This window comes from Chlorocebus sabaeus, chromosome 11 (genome assembly GCF_047675955.1).
Source record: "Chlorocebus sabaeus isolate Y175 chromosome 11, mChlSab1.0.hap1, whole genome shotgun sequence".
Lineage (NCBI taxonomy): Eukaryota > Metazoa > Chordata > Mammalia > Primates > Cercopithecidae > Chlorocebus > Chlorocebus sabaeus.
Window position 1 is genome coordinate 117749327 of NC_132914.1, and position 17896 is coordinate 117767222.

The 17896-nt window shown below is 44.8% G+C and overlaps 1 protein-coding gene across 6 annotated transcripts in view; it reads left to right on the top strand.

Moving 5' to 3' along the window:
* Positions 1-17896, top strand: part of RNF10 (ring finger protein 10) — a 43644-nt gene that overhangs the window by 19677 nt on the left and 6071 nt on the right. For 2 of the 6 annotated variants that reach the window (XR_005239701.2, XM_008004949.3), the window contains exons 3-13: positions 537-736; positions 2276-2366; positions 4624-4808; positions 4888-5024; positions 8280-8440; positions 10454-10579; positions 10841-11132; positions 11319-11452; positions 12570-12687; positions 12926-13027; positions 14310-14465. Coding sequence is in view for 5 of the 6 variants with exons in the window: in XM_008004949.3 (XP_008003140.1) it covers positions 537-736; positions 2276-2366; positions 4624-4808; positions 4888-5024; positions 8280-8440; positions 10454-10579; positions 10841-11132; positions 11319-11452; positions 12570-12687; positions 12926-13027; positions 14310-14465 (1702 nt within the window). In the remaining variant the exon portion in view is untranslated. The remainder of the gene's footprint in view (positions 1-536; positions 737-2275; positions 2367-4623; positions 4809-4887; positions 5025-8279; positions 8441-10453; positions 10580-10840; positions 11133-11318; positions 11453-12569; positions 12688-12925; positions 13028-14309; positions 14466-17896) is intronic. The other 4 variants (XM_008004950.3, XM_008004956.3, XM_008004951.3 and 1 more) reach the window with 3 other exon arrangements.

The following is a 17896-nucleotide window of genomic DNA, read 5'->3' on the forward strand; positions in this document are numbered from 1 at the left end:
TTTCACCATGTTGGCCAGGCTAGTCTCGAACTCCTGAACTCAAGTGATCCGCCTGCCTTGGCCTCCCAAAGTTCTGGGATTACAGGTGTGACCCACCGTGCCAGGCCTTTAGTTAATACTTTAAGCTATGTAGGCTGGCGAGGTGGCTCACGCCTATAATCCCAGTACTTTGGGAGGCTGAGGTGAGGGGATCTCCTGAGGTCAAGAGTTTGAGACCAGCCTGGCCAACATGGCGAAACCCTGTCTCCACTAAAAATACAAAAACTAGCTGGGCGTGGTTTAATCCCACACGCCTGTAATCCCAGCTACTTAGGAGACTGAGGCAGGAGAATCACTTGAACTTGGGAGACAGAGGTTGCAGTGAGCCAAGATTGCGCCATTGCACTCCAGCCTGGGTGACAGAGTGAGACTGCGTCTTGGGGGAAAAAAAAAAAAGATTTGTGTAGAAGGAGGGTTTTTTTTTTGGGGGGGTTTCTGCTGTAAATCAGTAAGTGTCATCCTAATCTGAAATACTGATTCATTCTCATTCTCCCTAGGTAGCAGAGGCTCAACGGGCAGAGTTTAGCCCTGCCCAGTTCTCTGGTCCTAAGAAGATCAACCTGAACCACTTGTTGAATTTCACTTTTGAACCCCGTGGCCAGACGGGTCACTTTGAAGGCAGTGGACATGGTAGCTGGGGAAAAAGGAACAAGTGGGGACATAAGCCTTTTAACAAGGAACTCTTTTTACAGGCCAAGTGAGTATTGCTACTCCTCAGAGAAAAGGGAAAGTGGGGCTCTCCGGATAACTGTGGTGCCGCTGTGAAGAGGCTTTTTTTAAGCTATTGTGGGAAAGAAGCAGAAAGGGAATTGGTCTTGTTCTTTTTCTGTTCACCACTGCCCTGCCCTTCCTTCCTTTTACCCACTTTCCAGGTGGATGTTTTTGGTACTTAATGCTTAAATAACTGTGTTAGTATCATGATGAGGTAGAAAACATGTTTGGAATTGGACCCAGATTTGAATCTTGTTTCGGCCTTTGACCTTAGGTAACTTACTTAACTGCTTTGAGATTCAGCCTCTCCTTTATAAGGAAGAGGAAATTTTTTTTTTTTTTTTTTTTTTTTGGAGACGGAGTCTCGCTTTGTCACCTAGGCTAGAGTGCTGTGGCGTGATCTCGGCTCACTGCAACCTCCGCCTTCTGGGTTTAAGCCATTTTTTTGCCTCAGCCTCCCAAATAGCTGGGACTACAGGTGTGCACCACCACACCTGTCTAATTTTTGTATTTTTTTTTTGATAGAGATGCAGTGGCTCATGCCTGTAGTCTCAGCACTTTGGGAGACCAAGGCGGGTGGATCACCGTATTGGCCAGGCTAGTCTCGAACTCCTGACCTCGTGATCCATCTGCCGCGGCCTCCAAAGTGCTGGGATTACAAGCATGAGCCACTGTGCCCGGCCAGGAAGAAGAATTTTTTTTTTTTCTTTTTTTTTTTGAGACAGTCTCGCTCTGTTGCCCAGGCTGGAGTGCAGTGGCGCGGTCTCTTGGCTCACTGCACGCTCTGCCTCTCCCGGAGCTTCATGCCATTCTCCTGCCTCAGTCTCCCGAGTAGCTGGGACTACAGGCACCTGCCACCTCTCCTGGCTAATTTTGTTTTTGTAATTTTAGTAGAGATGGGGTTTCACCATGTTAGCCAGGATGGTCTTGATCTTCTAGACCTTGTGATTCACCCGCCTCTGGCTCCTAAAGTGCTGGGATTACAGGCGTGAGCCACTGCGTCTGGCCTAAAATTTTTCTATTTTTAATAGAGATGTTGTTTCACCCTGTTGGTCAGGCTGGTCTCTAACTCCTGACCTCGAGTGATCCACCCGCCTTGGCCCCCCAAAGTGCTGGGATTACACGTTTGAGCCACGGTGCCTGGCCGTGAACAGTCTTTTCAACTGCCTTGAAGACTAGCTATTTTCTGGGGTTCTAAGGGGTGAGAGGAAATCTGGCTTACTGCTGTTGGATGGAGTCACAGTCTAGGTTAATTTTAGTTCAAGGGATGCCTTCAGGGAATTTGGCTGGACTTGGAAGCAGAAGAAAACAGTTCATGGATTTAGACTTCTGCCTGCTGAGTCTTTGGGTTCTTTCCAGAGCCAGAGTTCAGAACTGAGGCTGAGGTCCTAGTGCAGTGCCTCATGAACCAGGGCTGCTAATGACCTGCATTTGATTTCTAAGTGAATAGATGACAATTTCTGCCGAGGGCTTATTGGTAGATTCTAACAGTCTAGCTTTTTCCTGTCTTCTTTCCTATTTCTAGCTGCCAATTTGTGGTGTGTGAAGACCAAGACTACACAGCTCATTTTGCTGATCCTGATACATTAGTTAACTGGGACTTTGTGGAACAAGTGGTGAGTAGCTCAGCCAAGCCCATAAGCTATGAATGGGAGACAGCACTAAATAAAGGCACTGTGGTGACGCAGCAGCTGTTGGCTGTGTTCACTGCTTGACAATGTTTTCTGCCTGGCCTTTCTATAGATGTTTCCCAGAGGTCAGTTCCTGGTTCTTCCTGGAGTCCATTTTGTGACTGACTGGCTCTGGCCTGTAGGGATGGTGTATGAAAGGCTCTGATCTGAAGATGTGTAAGCTGGGAAGTAGTAACCCCTTACCCTCCTGACCTGGGTTGGGCTCATTACAGGGCCATTGCTTCAGTGGCAACCATTCATAGCAATCACTGTCAAAGAAGGCCCCAGCCTTGTGGCAGGTGAGCACATGAATGAGCCACACAGTTGTACTTTTTTTTTTTTTTTTTTTTTTGAGACGGAGTCTGGCTCTGTCGCCCAAGCTGGAGTGCTGTGGTGCATCTCAGCTCACTGCAAGCTCCGCCTCCCGGGTTTACGCCATTCTCCTGCCTCAGCCTCCCGAGTAGCTGGGACTACAGGCGCCCACCACCTCGCCCGGCTATTTTTTTTGTAGTTTTATTAGAGACGGGGTTTCACTGTATTAGCCAGGATGGTCTCGATCTTCTGACCTCGTGATCCGCCCGTCTCGGCCTCCCAAAGTGCTGGGATTACAGGCTTGAGCCACCGCGCCCGGCCAGTTGTACTTTTTTTTGAGACAGAGTCTCGCTCTGTCGCCCAGGCTAGAGTGCAGTGGCGCGATCTTGGCTCACTGCAAGCTCCGCCAGCCGGGTTCACGCCATTCTCCTGCCTCAGCCTCCCAAGTAGCTGGGACTACAGGCGCCCGCCACCACGCCTGGCTAATTTTTTGTATTTTTTTAATAGAGACGGGGTTTTACCGTGTTTGCCAGGATGGTCTCAATCTCCTGACCTCGTGATCCCCCCACCTCGGCCTTCCAAAGTGCTGGGATTACAGGCATGAGCCGTTGTGCCTGGCTTTTTTTTTTTTTTTTTTTTTTTTTTCTGAGACAGTCTTGCTCTATCGCCCCAACTGGAGTGCAGTAGCGGGATGTCAGCTCACTGTAACCTCCACGTTTTGGGTTCAAGCAATTCTCGTGCCTCAGCCTCCTGAGTAGCTGGGATTACAGGTGCGCACCACTATGCCTGGCTAATTTTTGATTTTTATTAGAGATGGGGTTCCACTGTGTTGTCTAGGCTTGTCTCAAACTGCCAGCCTGAAGTGATCGACCTGTCTCGGCCTTCCAAAAGTATTGGGATTACAGGCGTGAGCCACCACGCCCAGCTTCAGTTGCACTTTCAAAGCCACTGATGTGTTTTCTACTGAAGTTACAAACTCTTGGTATCCCCTTGTTGGTCCTAATAGAGTATCTGTTGAAGAACAATAATTTCAAAATGATGGGCCCTTTTTTTTTTTTTTTTTTATGAGCAGGGCCTTTTGACCTTAAAGCTTGAACTGTCACTACTGTGAAAATGTATAAAATCATGTGAGAATGGCATAGAAGGCATAAAAACTTGTTTTATTAAAAAAAAAAATTAGTCATATAAGGTGAAGTCTTTTTAATGTGTTCTCTGTTGGAAATTACTGGTAGATTACTTCTAGACCCTTTTTAGGCCTTTATGCATACATATTAAGTTTTTTTATAAATGAGAATATAGTGATTTGTAATTTTTTTCTATGTAAAGTAGAACCTCTCAAATACCTGTTGTGTATTAGTTTTATTACATTAAACCGTTATTATGGTTTCCTTAGTGATTTGCTTAAAGAGCTGTCATACAAAGCCGGGCGCGGTGGCTCACGCCTGTAATCCCAGCACTTTGGGAGGCTGAGGTGGGCGGATCACAAGGTCAGGAGATTGAGACCATCCTGGCTAACATGGTGAAACCCCGTCTCTACTAAAAATAGAAAAAAATTAGGTGGGCGTGGTGGCGGGCGCTTGTAGTCCCAGCTACTCGGAGGCTGAGGCAGGAGAATGGTGTGAACCCAGGAGGCGGAGTTTGTAGTGAGCCGAGATTGCGCCACTGCACTCCAGCCTGGGCGACAGAGCGAGACTCTGTCTCAAAAAAAAAAAAAAGAGCTATCATACATGTATCTACATTGTTAAACAGTTTTAGGAAGATATGTTGAGTATAAGGATGTGCAGGGATAGAGATGAGAGAGATGGGGATGAGAGAGTAGAGAGGCCTGTAACTTTAACAGTCCCTAATCAATTCTGCAAGCAGTGAACCTTCTGGTGGCATTTTGTTTCAGCGCATTTGTAGCCATGAAGTGCCATCTTGCCCAATATGCCTCTATCCACCTACTGCAGCCAAGATAACCCGTTGTGGACACATCTTCTGCTGGGCATGCATCCTGCACTATCTTTCACTGAGTGAGAAGACATGGAGTAAATGTCCCATCTGTTACAGTTCTGTGCATAAGAAGGATCTCAAGAGGTGAGATTGAGACATTTACTCAATTAGATCCCAGTCTGTTCACTCCTTGCCCTGCTACATATAAGTGTCCATGTTTCAGTGTTGTTGCCACAGAGTCACGTCAGTATGTTGTTGGTGATACCATTACGATGCAGCTGATGAAGAGGGAGAAAGGGGTGTTGGTGGCTTTGCCCAAATCCAAATGGATGAATGTAGACCATCCCATTCATCTAGGAGGTGAGTTCTTTAAATTTTGGGGACAAGTAATCCTGTTTCATACCATTCATGAAATTAATTCCAGATGGATTGAAGAAGTAAATGTAAAAAATTCGAAAGTTTTAACCCTTTTATTTAAAAGAAAATATAATTTTTTTGTAAATCCTCAGATGTGCATCTGTCTGAAGGATTGTGTGTTCTCATTTGGGTGGTAAATATGTGTGTGTAATATTTTTTTCCTAGTGATTTTGACTGTTTAAATGCTTAACAACTTAAAACATTAAAAATGTGTATTGATTTAAAAAAAAATCCTCAGATATGGGTGGATTTTTGAGCCAGGCTGAAATGATAGATGCTGTAAAATATTGATAAATTTTATTTTTATTTTTTATTTTTTTGAGACGGAGTCTGGCTCTGTCACCCAGGCTGGAGTGCAGTGGCACAATCTTGGCTTACTGCAACCTCCGCCTCCCGGGTTCAGGCGATTCTCATGCCTCAGCCTCCCAAGTAGCTGGGACTACAGGCGCACACCACCACGCCTGGCTAAGTTTGTATTTTTAATTGAGACGGGATTTCACCACGTTGGCAGGCTAGTTTCGAACTCCCGAGCTTAGGTGATCCTCCCGCCTTGCCTCCCAAAGTGCTGGGATTACAAGCACTAGCCACCGTGCCCGGCCCATTTGATTTTACGAGAATGAAACTTGTATCTGAGATTTTTTTTTTTTTTTTTTTTTTTTTTGAGACCGAAAAAAAAAAATGAAATGAAAAATAAGCTGCAGAACAAGATGTTATTGTTTGTCATTTATGATGAAACCTTTATTTCTTTTTCTTTTTTTTTTTTTTTTGAGACTGAGTCTCGTTCTGTCACCCAGGCTGGAGTGCAGTGGTGCGATCTTGGCTTACTGCAAGCTCCGCCTCCTGGGTTCACGCCATTCTTCTGCCTCAGCCTCCCAAGTAGCTGGGACTATAGGTGCCCACCACCACACCTGGCTAATTTTTTGTATTTCTAGTAGAGACGGGGTTTTGCCGTGTTAGCCAGGATGGTCTCGATCTCCTGACGAGGTGATCTGCCCACCTTGGCCTCCTAAAGTGCTGTGATTATAGGCGTGAGCCACTGCACCCAGCCAAAACCTTTATTTCTTTATAAACGTGAATATATAATTATATAGAAAAAGGTTTGAAGGATACATAATCAAATTTGCAAATGTTATCTCTGGGCAGATACTAGGATATTTGAGGGTAGGAAAACGGCATATCAGGGAGGTCTGAAGATAACATTGTTTTAAGCTACTTAGAAAGTACAGAAAATGTGGGCTGGGCACAGTGGCTCACGCCTGTAATCCTAGCACTTTGGGAGGCCAAAGCAGGTGGATTACCTGAGCTCAGGAGTTCCAGACCAGCCTGGGCAACATGGTGAAAATCCATCTGTACTATAAAAAAAAAACAATTTGTGTTGGCACATGCCTAAATCCCAGCTACTCAGGAGGCTAAGCAGGAGAATTGCATGAACACAGGATGGTGGAGGTTGTGATGAGCTGAGATTGCACCACTGCACTCCAGCCTGGGTGGCAGAGGGAGACGCCATCTCAAAATAAATAAAAAAGAAAACCATTTTCAGTGTCCACAGAATTTTGGTTAATGAACATACTGTCATGTCATTAACTCTTTTTTTTTTTTTTTGAGATGGAATCTCACTTTGTCGCCCAGGGTGGAATGCAGTGGCATGGTCACGGTTCACTGCAGCCTCGACCTCCTAGGCTCAAGAAATTCTCCTGTCTCAGCCTCCCATTAATTAATTAATTACAATTTAATTTAAATTTAATTTAAAAATTAAAATTTTAAATTTTAATTTAAAAATTAAAATTTTAAATTTTAATTTAAAAAAATTTTAAATTTTAATTTAAAAATTAAAATTTTAAATTTTAATTTAAAAATTAAAATTTTAAATTTTAATTTAAAAATGTTAACTGGGCATGGTGGTGTAGTTAATTTTTTATTTTTGGCAGAGATGAGGTCTTGCTGTGTTGCTAGGCTGGTCTTGAACTACTTTTTTTTTGAGACGGAGTCTCGCTCTCCTGCCCATTCTGGAGTGCAATGGTGTGATCTCGGCTCACTGCAACCTCCACCTCCCAGGTTCAAGAGATCTGCCTCAGCCTCCTCAGTAGCTGAGATTACAGGCGCCTACCATCACACGCAGCTAATTTTTGTATTTTTAGTAGAGATGGAGTTTCACCATGTTGGCCAGGATGGTCTCGGTCTCTTGATCTTGTGATCCGCCCACCTCAGCCTCCCAAAGTGCTGGGATTACAGGCATGAGCCACTGTGCTCCACCTGGTCTTATTTTTTTAAATTTTATTTTTTGAGACAGAGTTTTGCACTTGTTGCCCAGGCTGGAGTGCAATGGCGTGATCTCAGCTTACCTCTGCCTCCTGGGCACAAGTGATTCTCTTACCCCAGCCTCCCTAGTAGCTGGGATTGCAGGCTCCCGTCACCATGCTCAGCTAATTTTTTGTATTTTTAGTAGAGACGGGGTTTCTCCATGTTGGCCAGGCTGGTCTCGAACTCCCAGCTTCAGGCAATCCACCTGCCTCAGCCTCCCAAAGTACTGGGATTACAGGTGTGAGCCACTGTGCTGGGCCACCATTTCTTTATTCTTTATTGTTGGTTTTACTGGTTGGTTTGAGCTTTTCTTTTCTTTTTCTTTTCTTTTCTTTTTTTTTTTTTTTGAGACAGAGTTTTGCTTTTGTTGCTCAAGCTGGAGTGCAGTGGCATGATCTTGGCTCACTGCGACCCCTGCCTCCCGGGTTCAAGCAGTTCTCCTGCCTCATCCTCCTGAGTAGCTGGGATTACAGGCATGCACCACCACGCCCAACTAATGTTTTGTATCTTTAGTAGAGACGGGGTTTCACCATGTTGGTCAGGCTAGTCTCGAACTCCTGACCTCAAGTGATCCACCCGCTTCGACCTCCCAAAGTGCTGGGATTACAGGTGTGAGCCACGGTGCCTGGCTGGTTTGAGTTTTTCTGATATTACATACAATGCTGTAATAATAAACATTGTGTGACTAAGGTTTTGACTGCATCTCTGGGTTTCTTAGATTTCTTGTATCAAGAACAGAGCTACAGACCTTATTTTAAGACTGTTGTTAAATTATTTTCTTAGGGAATTATCCCATTTTCACCCCAAAGAAAAGGCTGTATTTGAAAATTCCTATTTAGCTACACCGTCATGAGCTTTGAGTGTTGCATTTCTTTGATCTTGCTGGCCTTCTTATAGATGAACAACACAGCCAGTACTCCAAGTTGCTGCTGGCCTCTAAGGAGCAGGTGCTGCACCGGGTAGTTCTGGAGGAGAAAGTAGCACTAGAGCAGCAGCTGGCAGAGGAGAAGCACACTCCCGAGTCCTGCTTTATTGAGGCAGCTATCCAGGAGCTCAAGGTGAGAGGATGCATTGAAGACGCTAAAACCTTTTCACTCTCTCGGCAGTCTCTGGTGAAAACCAGAAATGCTAAACCTTTTCACTGTGTTGGGGGTGAGTTGATGGACACTGGGGTTAAATTAGTTCCATTCCACGTTTAAGACAATAAGCAGAAAATGGCTAAAAAAGCCAATTTGTTTTGCGCTTTGTTTGATGACAGCAGAGAAGGTTTAACCTAGGGCTTTTAAAGCTCTTTCTAGAGCTGAAAGGAGCAAGTCAAAATGATTTTATAACTAATTGTGACAGTGGAGTTTTTTAGATTAGCTATGTTCTTAAAGCAAGGAAGAGTTTTTTGTTTTCTGGGAAAATACTTAGGGTTCTATTCTAGAGGTGTTTTGAAAGACATTGTGGAGAAAGTAGTATGGCCTGCCCAGTATGCCTTAGGAGTACCTGAAACGGCAAGAATTACACAAGGATAGAATTCCTTGGGTCTTGGATCTTCCACAACAGGAAATTTTGAAGCATCACAACCACTGGTTGTTAGGCTCCGCCTTGAGATACTGATTGCATAGGTTAAGCTCAGTAGGCTCAGTAATTTGCATTATAACAAGTTCTAGGGTGATTCTGATGGCTGCTCATCCCCAGACCACACTACTGGAACCACTGATCTAGCTTAGAGCAGTAGAAGCCCATATTTATTGAGTGATTAGCATTTGATAGGACCAGTGCTATGCACATTTATCTCACTTAAACTTCTAGTGTGGTAGATAGCACTATCCCCTTTCACGGATGAGGAAACAGAATCATGGGTTGGGTAATTTGCTAGTAAGGGATGCAGCTGGTATTTGAATTCCCTTCTCCCTGACTCCCAAGGGCTCCTTGGGTAGAGTCTTGTATATTTAACTTTTGCTTTCTTTCTATAATACATTGCAGCCGTATTTGTTCAAATGCCATTACAGGCATAAGAAAGGCTACATAGAATTAGAACTGTCCAGGCTGAGGTGGGTGGGCCTGCTACTCTGGGCCTCTGTCTGAGCATAGTTTGTAAAAACTAGGTTAGTTTCATGTTCTTAGATTTCTGTTCTGGAAGTTTTTTATAGTGTTATCAGTGTCAGATTCTCTTTTTTTGTTGTTGTTTTAACTTTTAAGTTCAGGGGTACAAATGCAGGTTATGTCATAGGGGTTTGTTATACAGATTCTCACCCAGGTATTAAGCTTAGTACCCTTTAGTTATTTTTCCTGATCCTCTCCCTCCTCCCACTCTGCATCCTCTGATAGGCCTCAGTGTTTGTTCCCCTCTATGTGTCCGTGTTTTTCATCATTTAGCTCCCACTTGGAAGTGAGAACATGCATGCGATATTTGGTTTTTCTTTTTTTTTTTTTTTTTTTTTGGGACGGAGTTTCACTCTTGTTCCCTAGGCTGGAGTGCAGTGGCGTGATCTTGGCTCATCACAACCTCTGCCTCCCAGGTTCAAGTGATTCTCCTGCCTTAGCCTCCCGAGTAGCAGGAATTACAGGCATGCCCCACCATGCCTGGGTTATTTTGTATTTTTAGTAGAGATGGGGTTTTGCCATGTTGGTCAGAGTGGTCTTGAACTCCCAACCTCAGGTGATCCGCCCACCTCAGCCTCCCAAAGTGCTGGGTTTATAGGCATGAGCTACCACACCTGGCCGTATGTGTCTTCATAGTAGAATGATTTGTATTCCTTTGGCTATATACCCAGTAATGGGATTGCTGGATGAAATGGTATTTCTGTCTTTAGGTCTTTGAGGAATCACCACACTGGCTGAACTAATTTACATTCCCCAGTGTCAGATTCTAAGCAGATTCCAATTCTTAGTGGGTATTGCATGCTTTTTGCTTCCTGTTTCCCTCAAAGTTGAGATATTTAAGCACCTAACCTCCTTCCCATTGGGTCTCATTGCCTTTTAACTTTTGGTCCTGTTGAGAGGCCATTCTAAGCCCTTGCCCTTCAAGCTAAGTGTGTTTCTGGAAACTTAACCTTCTCTGGTGTTTTCTCTGGCCACGTTAGACTCGGGAAGAGGCTCTGTCGGGATTGGCTGGAAGCAAAGGGGAGGTCACTGGTGTTGTGGCTGCTTTGGAACAACTGGTGCTGATGGCTCCCTTGGCGAAGGAGTCTGTTTTTCAACCCAGGAAGGTTAGTGTGTTCCTGTTACTAAGTGGCTGCCATTCCTCAAATACTGTCATTGAGCTGGTAGGCATTACTGTGAGATCTAAACCTTCTCAAGAGAAGAGGGGACAATGAGTATTTTCTGTATGCTTGTTATTAGTTCTTTCCCCAGGGGTGTTAAATCAGTGAACACAACAGCTAAGATAAACATCTAGGGAGCTTGGTTCTTAGGCCTACATTTGCCACATTGCTTTCGGAAAGCAGGAGATATACTTTCTGTTGATCTAGAGTTTGCTGCAACAGGGTGTGCTGGAGTATCTGTCTGCCTTCGATGAAGAAACCACGGAAGTTTGTTCTCTGGACACTCCTTCTAGACCTCTTGCTCTCCCTCTGGTAGAGGAGGAGGAAGCAGTGTCTGAACCAGAGCCTGAGGGGTTGCCAGAGGCCTGTGATGACTTGGAGTTAGCAGATGACAATCTTAAAGAGGGAACCATTTGCACTGAGTCCAGCCAGCAGGAACCCATCACCAAGCCAGGCTTCACACGCCTCAGCAGCTCTCCTTGTTACTACTTTTACCAAGGTGAGGGTGCCTGAGGAGAGGGCTGGGTTGCTGCAGAGGTGTTTCAGATGCGACCCTGCGCTCTAAGCAGAGGAGCGCCACTAGATCCAGGGGCTTGGGTGGCTTGAGCCCTTGGGCATGGGGAGCGGTGAGGGGCCTTCTGGGGACTGGCCAAGACTGGTGTGTGATAGAGCCTCTTGTCCTCAGCGGAAGATGGGCAGCACATGTTCCTGCACCCCGTGAATGTGCGCTGTCTCGTGCGGGAGTACGGCAGCCTGGAGAGGAGCCCCGAGAAGATCTCAGCAACTGTGGTGGAGATTGCTGGCTACTCCATGTCTGAGGTGAGGCCTTCCTCTAGAAATGGAGGGTCAGGCAGCGATATTAACCTAATCTCTTTGAGGTAGGCTTAGCCATCCTAAGTTCACAAACCTTCAAGGCCTTTAGTTTTTGTATTTTTAGTCTTCCTGTCAGTGATGGTGCTGTGAATTCTTTGTAAGTGAGGTGTCCCCTCAGCATGAGTGCTGCTCCCTGCTTCATTGATTGTAGCTTGGAGATGTAGATATTTCTTCCTTTTATTCAAGATGGAGTTTATTTTTGTTTGTTTTCCTCCTTATTGCTTGGGAGAAATGTCACAAATTTGTTGTAAGATTTAAAATTAGAATCTTTGAGTACTATAAATTTTTCATCAAACATGCAGGAAAAGAATAGAAACGAAAATAAATGGGCTGGGTGTGGTAGCTCACACCTGTAATCCGAGCACTTTTGGGAGGCTTAGGCAGGCAGATTGCTTGAGGCTAGGAGTTTCAGACCAGCCAGGGCATTTCTACAAAAGATACAAAAAAAATTAGCTGGGTGTGATGATGTGCACCTGTAGTGCCAGCTACTCAGGAGACTGAGGCAGAAGGATCACCTTAGCCCGGGAGATCAAGTCTGCAGTGAGCTGGCCTGGGTGACAGAGCAAGACCATGTCTCAAAAAAAAAAAATAAAGAAAAAAGAAAAAGAAAAAATTGGGCTTCATTTCTACTATTTCAGGCCAAGTGTCTTTCAGTAGGGAGATCTGCTTTATCTTCCTTCCCAGTTATTCTGTCAGTGGTTCTCACTTTTTTGTTGTTCTGTTTTTCCGCCAGCAAATAACTTTTTATCTTCGCTGTTCATCCCCCTCACCTGTGGGCCCTTAAAAATCAGAAACAGCTGATTGGTTTTAGATTATTTGTTGCCGGACTCAATTCACTCCTTTGCAGCACAAACCAAAAATAACTGGATTTGGTTGCTTATTCCACCTTGCTGTAGGTTGACAGTTTCTCTTTGACTTTTCAAAATGAGGATAATTGAGCACTACTGTTTTCAGCCCCAGTGCTGGCTGTGTTATGTATATATTGTTGGATATCTGGGTTAGGACCCCCTGCTTTCAGAGTTAGGTTTGCTTTAGTTGAGTATTGGTCCTTTTTCCAATGTAGGATGTTCGACAGCGTCATAGATATCTCTCTCACTTGCCACTCACCTGTGAGTTCAGCATCTGTGAACTGGCTTTGCAACCTCCTGTGGTCTCTAAGGAAACCCTAGAGATGTTCTCAGGTGAGAATGCCCCTGCTCTGCTTCTCTTTATAGTAGGGTTCAGGGATGCTTGTGGCTAGAAATCCAGTGTGGGAGGAAACTTATGGAACTGTATCATGAATCCTAGTACCTCCTAAACACTTCATTTGTTCATCTAGTCCAGCTGGGCCTACTGGTGTGGGCTTAGCTGCTAATACTGGGAGGAGTTGATGGGTAGGTTGTCCTGGGTCTACTTCTTTACAACCTGACCAATCCGCAGATGACATTGAGAAGAGGAAACGTCAGCGCCAAAAGAAGGCTCGGGAGGAACGCCGCCGAGAGCGCAGGATTGAAATAGAGGAGAACAAGAAACAGGGCAAGTGTAAGTTCAGGAACTCTCATCTTTGACTAGTACTGCTGTACATCATTGTCTGGAACTCTGTCTGAGACCTGGGAGCCAGACCTTAGCGACTTGTTTTCTTCAGCTTTTAAATGTGAATCATGAGAGCACCTCCTTAATAGTCTTGCTTGCAAATGTAATGAGTTAATATGGGTCAAAGTGCCTAGCACATAGTAAAGATGAAGATGAAATTCAGCCTTGGTAATAGTGGGTGATATAAACCTGTTCAAGAGATGGGAATTGGGGCTTTGCTAAGAATGCTGGGGGCCATTGTTCCCCATGCTTTCTGGATCACTGACTCTGTATTAAAGGGGATAGCTGTACACAGCAAGTCTGCCAGGAGGGTCTGATAAGATGGAAACCTTGATAGACTAGGAAGTGCAGGAAGTTGGATTTAAGAGATCTTTCATAGCAGTAAGCACAGCCTTTTGATCTGGTTCTTCAAAATAAGCTTCATTGAATCCAGGAGATTAGTGTGACATGAGGTCCCATTATCCACCAGAAAACAAGGAATTGAGTCCTTAGCAAAGAAAAGCACTGTGGTATTTTGACTCCATATGGCATGGAAACATACATTTTATATCTCAAGTGGGGTAAGTGTATACTTGGGGTCCCAACACTGTGTAGGTGTTTGGCACATGTCCTGAACTTTGAGAAAACTGATAGGAATAGGATTTTTTGTTTTAACCTTTTTATTATGGATATATCAAGACAAGTAAAACAGTGTAATTAACCCCTATGTTTGTCACCCAGCCTCAATTATTAATCGTTAGAACAAGGTTAACTATATTAAAGACATTATAGAAGGACAGTATTGTAAATTTGGGTTTTAGCTTGTCTGCATCCTCTAGTCTTTTGGGGATATGCATGTATGGTGTCTTCAACTGTTGGAAACTATTTGAAAAATTTAGGCCAGGCGTGGTGGTTCACATCTGTAATCCCAACACTTTAGGAGGCCAGGATGGGCAGATCATTTGAGCTCAGGAGTTCAAGACCAGGCTGGGCAACATGGTGAAACCTCGTCTCTTTAAAAATTCAAAAAATTAGCTGGGCATGGTGGCACGTGCCTGTGGTCTCAGCTACTCAGGAGGCTGAGGTATGAGGATCGCTTGAGCCTGGTAGGCAGAGGATGCAGTGAGCAGAGATCATACCACTACACTCCAGCTTGGGTGACAGAGTGAGACCCTGTCTCAAAAAAGAAAAAAAAAAAAAAAAATTGAAGAATTCTGTGAATGGGTTTACAAGGGTTATCTTTCTTTTGCAGACCCAGAAGTCCACATTCCCCTCGAGAATCTACAGCAGTTTCCTGCCTTCAATTCCTATACCTGCTCCTCCGATTCTGCTTTGGGTCCCACCAGCACCGAGGGCCATGGGGCCCTCTCCCTTTCTCCTCTCAGCAGAAGTCCAGGTTCCCATGCAGGTAAACAGGTGAAATTTAATAAATTCACCCATCTGGTAGACCTTATGCAAAGCTTTGGTGTCTGAATTTACAATCCCAGCCCACTCAGCGTGGTGTGGACTTCAGGGGCATAACCTTACTTTGGTAGTCCTGAGGTACATCAAATTCTTAATGTTTATTCATCCTTCCCACTTGCTATGCTGACTGCTTTACCCTGCCCGCTTCTAAGCACCTCAAGGAGCTCTTTAGGCAGGATAGTTGAACCTGGATTCTTCCCTTTGACCCAGCTGTTTTTGTTTCTAGTTTTTATGTTTGAGATACTCTCCTGTATGCCTAAACCTCTTTGTACATGTCTTTTTATTGAAGCATTGTTTGTAATAGCTCCAAAAAGAGAAAAAGGTTGGAAGGCCTACCAATAAGAAAATGACTAAATTATAGTATTTATATTATAAAATATTCCACACCAAAAGGCCGGACGTGGTGACTCATGCCTGTAATCCTAGCACTTTGGGAGGCCGAGATGGGTGGATCATGAGGTCAGGAGTTCAAGACCAGCCTGACCAACACCATGAAACCCTGTCTCTACTGAAAATACAAAACTTAGCTGGGCATGGTGGCAGGCGCCTGTGGTCCCAGCTATTCAGGAGGCTGAGGCAACAGAATTGCTTGAACCTGGGAGGCAGAGGTCGCAGTAGACAAGGTTACACCACTGCACTCCAGCCTGGGCAACAGAGAGACTTTGTCTCAAAAAAAAAAAAAAAAAATTCACACCTGTCGAAGAAGGGAATAGTTCTATTCATGTACTAATGGGAAGGTAATTTGTAGAACAAGAATAAATATTTGTAGGTTTTTTAAAAAAACATCACCACAAAACTAAAGCATTTCATTATGGGTTTATATATATATATGCACACACACACACATATATATATGTATGTAAATGCATAGAAAAACTTCTGCTAGAAGGCAGGGGAGGAAATAAAAAAATATGAAATGTATAGAGGAGGATTGAAGGCCAGGCACGGTGGCTCACACCTGTAATCTCAGCAGTTTGGGAGGCCGAGGTGGGCAGATCCCCTTGAGCTCAGGCGTTCAAGACCAACAAAATTTTGTCTCTACAAAAAATACAAAATTTAGCCGGGTGTGGTAGTGTGCACCTGTAGTCCCAGCTACTCGGGAGGCTGAGGTGGGGGTGTGGCTTGAGTGAGCCTAGGAGGCAAAGGTTGCAGTGAGCCCAGATTGGGCCACTGCACTCCAGCCTGGGCAACACGGCCAGACCCTGTGGAAAAAAAAATACTGAGACAGATGTGTTCCAAATTGGTAGTAGTGTTACATTCTAAGGAATGAGATTGGATTGAAATGTTCAAATGGGCCTTTAGTCTTAAAAAAGTTTGTCTTATATATAAAGAATGTTTAAAGTGTTATGAAATTAAACACTTAAAGAGTTACTATAATTTCAGAGAATTCTCTTTTGTGATCTTCGTCTGATAAGCCTGGCAGATGGCTTATTTTTTTTTTTTTTGAAATGGAGTCTAGCTTTGTCACCCATGCTGGAATGCACTGGTGCAGTCTCAGCTAACTGCAACCTCTGCCTCCTGGGTTCAAGCAGTTCTCCGGCCTCAGCCTCCTGAGTAGCTGGGATTACAGGTGTGCGTCACCAAGCCTGGCTAATTTTTGTATTTTTAGTAGAGACAGTGTCTGTCCATGTTGGCCAGGCTGATCTCGAACTCCTGGCCTCAAGTGATCTGCCTGCCTCAACCTCCCAAAGTGCTGGGATTGCAGGTGGGAGCTGCTGCGCCCAGCCTGTTTGCTTTTAAGAAATAAGGTCTTGCTCAGTGCTGTGGTGCAATCATAGCTCACTGCAATCTTGAACTCCTGGGCTCAAGTGATCCTGCCTGAGCCTCCCAGAGTGCTGGGATTACCGGTGTGAGCCACTGCACCTCGCCAAGAGAGATACTTTTTGATGCTTATGACTGATTTCTCAGGCATTCTTGTTTTGTTTTAGATGGAGTTTCACTTTTGTTGCCCAGGCTGGAGTGCAGTGGTGCAATCTCGGCTTACTGCAACCTCCGCCTCCTGGGTTCAAGCGATTCTCCTGCCTCAGCCTCCCAGTAGCTGGGATTACAGGCATGCGTCATCACACCTGGCTAATTTTGTATTTTTGGTAGAGACAGGGTTTCTCCATGTTGGTCAGGCTAGTCTCGAACTCCCGACCTCAGGGGATCCGCCAGCCGACCTCAGGTAATCCACTTGCCTTGGCCTCCCAAACTATTGGAATTACAGGCGTGAGCCACCACGCCTGGCCTCTGTAGGGCATTCTTAACAAAGTGTCCATCATTGGAATATTTAAAACTTTTGGTGATCATTGTATTCATATGCATATCATTTTGCAGATTAGGAACCTGTGGCTGAGGCAGGTACTTAGTGGCAAGAACTGGGATTAGAACCTGGTTCTTGAGGACTGCACTACTGTGATGCTTTTCTGCTTAACTGAGAAAGGAGCATATGAAGGACTGTGGCAGATCATTAAATACATTATTTGTGATATGCATTTTTTTTTCTTTTTTTTTTGAGATAGGGTCTCGCTCTGTCGCCCAAGCTGGAGTACAGCGGTACAATCTCGGCTCACTGCAATCTCTGCGTCCCAGGTTGAAGCAGTTCTCGTGCCTCAGCCTCCCTAGTAGCTAGATTACAGGCATGCACCACCATACCCTGCTAATTTTTGTATTTTTAGTAGAGATGGGGTTTCGCCATGTTGGCCAGGCTGGTCTCAAATTCATGGCCTCAAGTGATCTGCCTGCCTCGGCCTCCCAATGTGCTGGGATTACAGGCTTGAGCCACTGTGCCCAGCATATCTGTGATACCAAGATTGTGTTTTCACATACTACCCTTCCTGAAAGCTGTTTTTTGTTTTGTTTTGTTTTGTTTTTGACGGAGTCTCACTCTGTCACCCAGGCTAGAGTGCAGTGGTGCGATTTTGGCTCACTGCAACCTCCCCATCGTGGGTTCAAACAATTGTCCTGCCCCAGCCACCCAAGTAGCTGGGACTACAGGCGTGTGCCACCATGCCTGGCTAATTTTTTGTATTTTTAGTAGAGATGGGGTTTCACCGTTAGCCAGGATAGTCTCGATCTCCTGACCTTGTGATCCTCCCGCCTCAACCTCCCAAAGTGCTGGGATTACATTTGTGAGCCACCACACCCAGCTGTGGTTTTTGTTTGTTTGTTTGTTTGTTTGTTTGTTTGTTTGTTTATGATGGAGTTTTGCTCCGTCACCCAGGCTGGAGCACAATGGCATGATCTTGGTTCACTGCAACCTCCCCTTCCCAGGTTCAGGTGATTCTCCTGTCTCAGCCTCTCAAGTACTCAAGTAGCTGGGATTACAGGTGTCCACCACCATGCCCAACTAATTTTGTATTTTTAGTAGGGATGGGGTTTCACCACCTTGGCCAG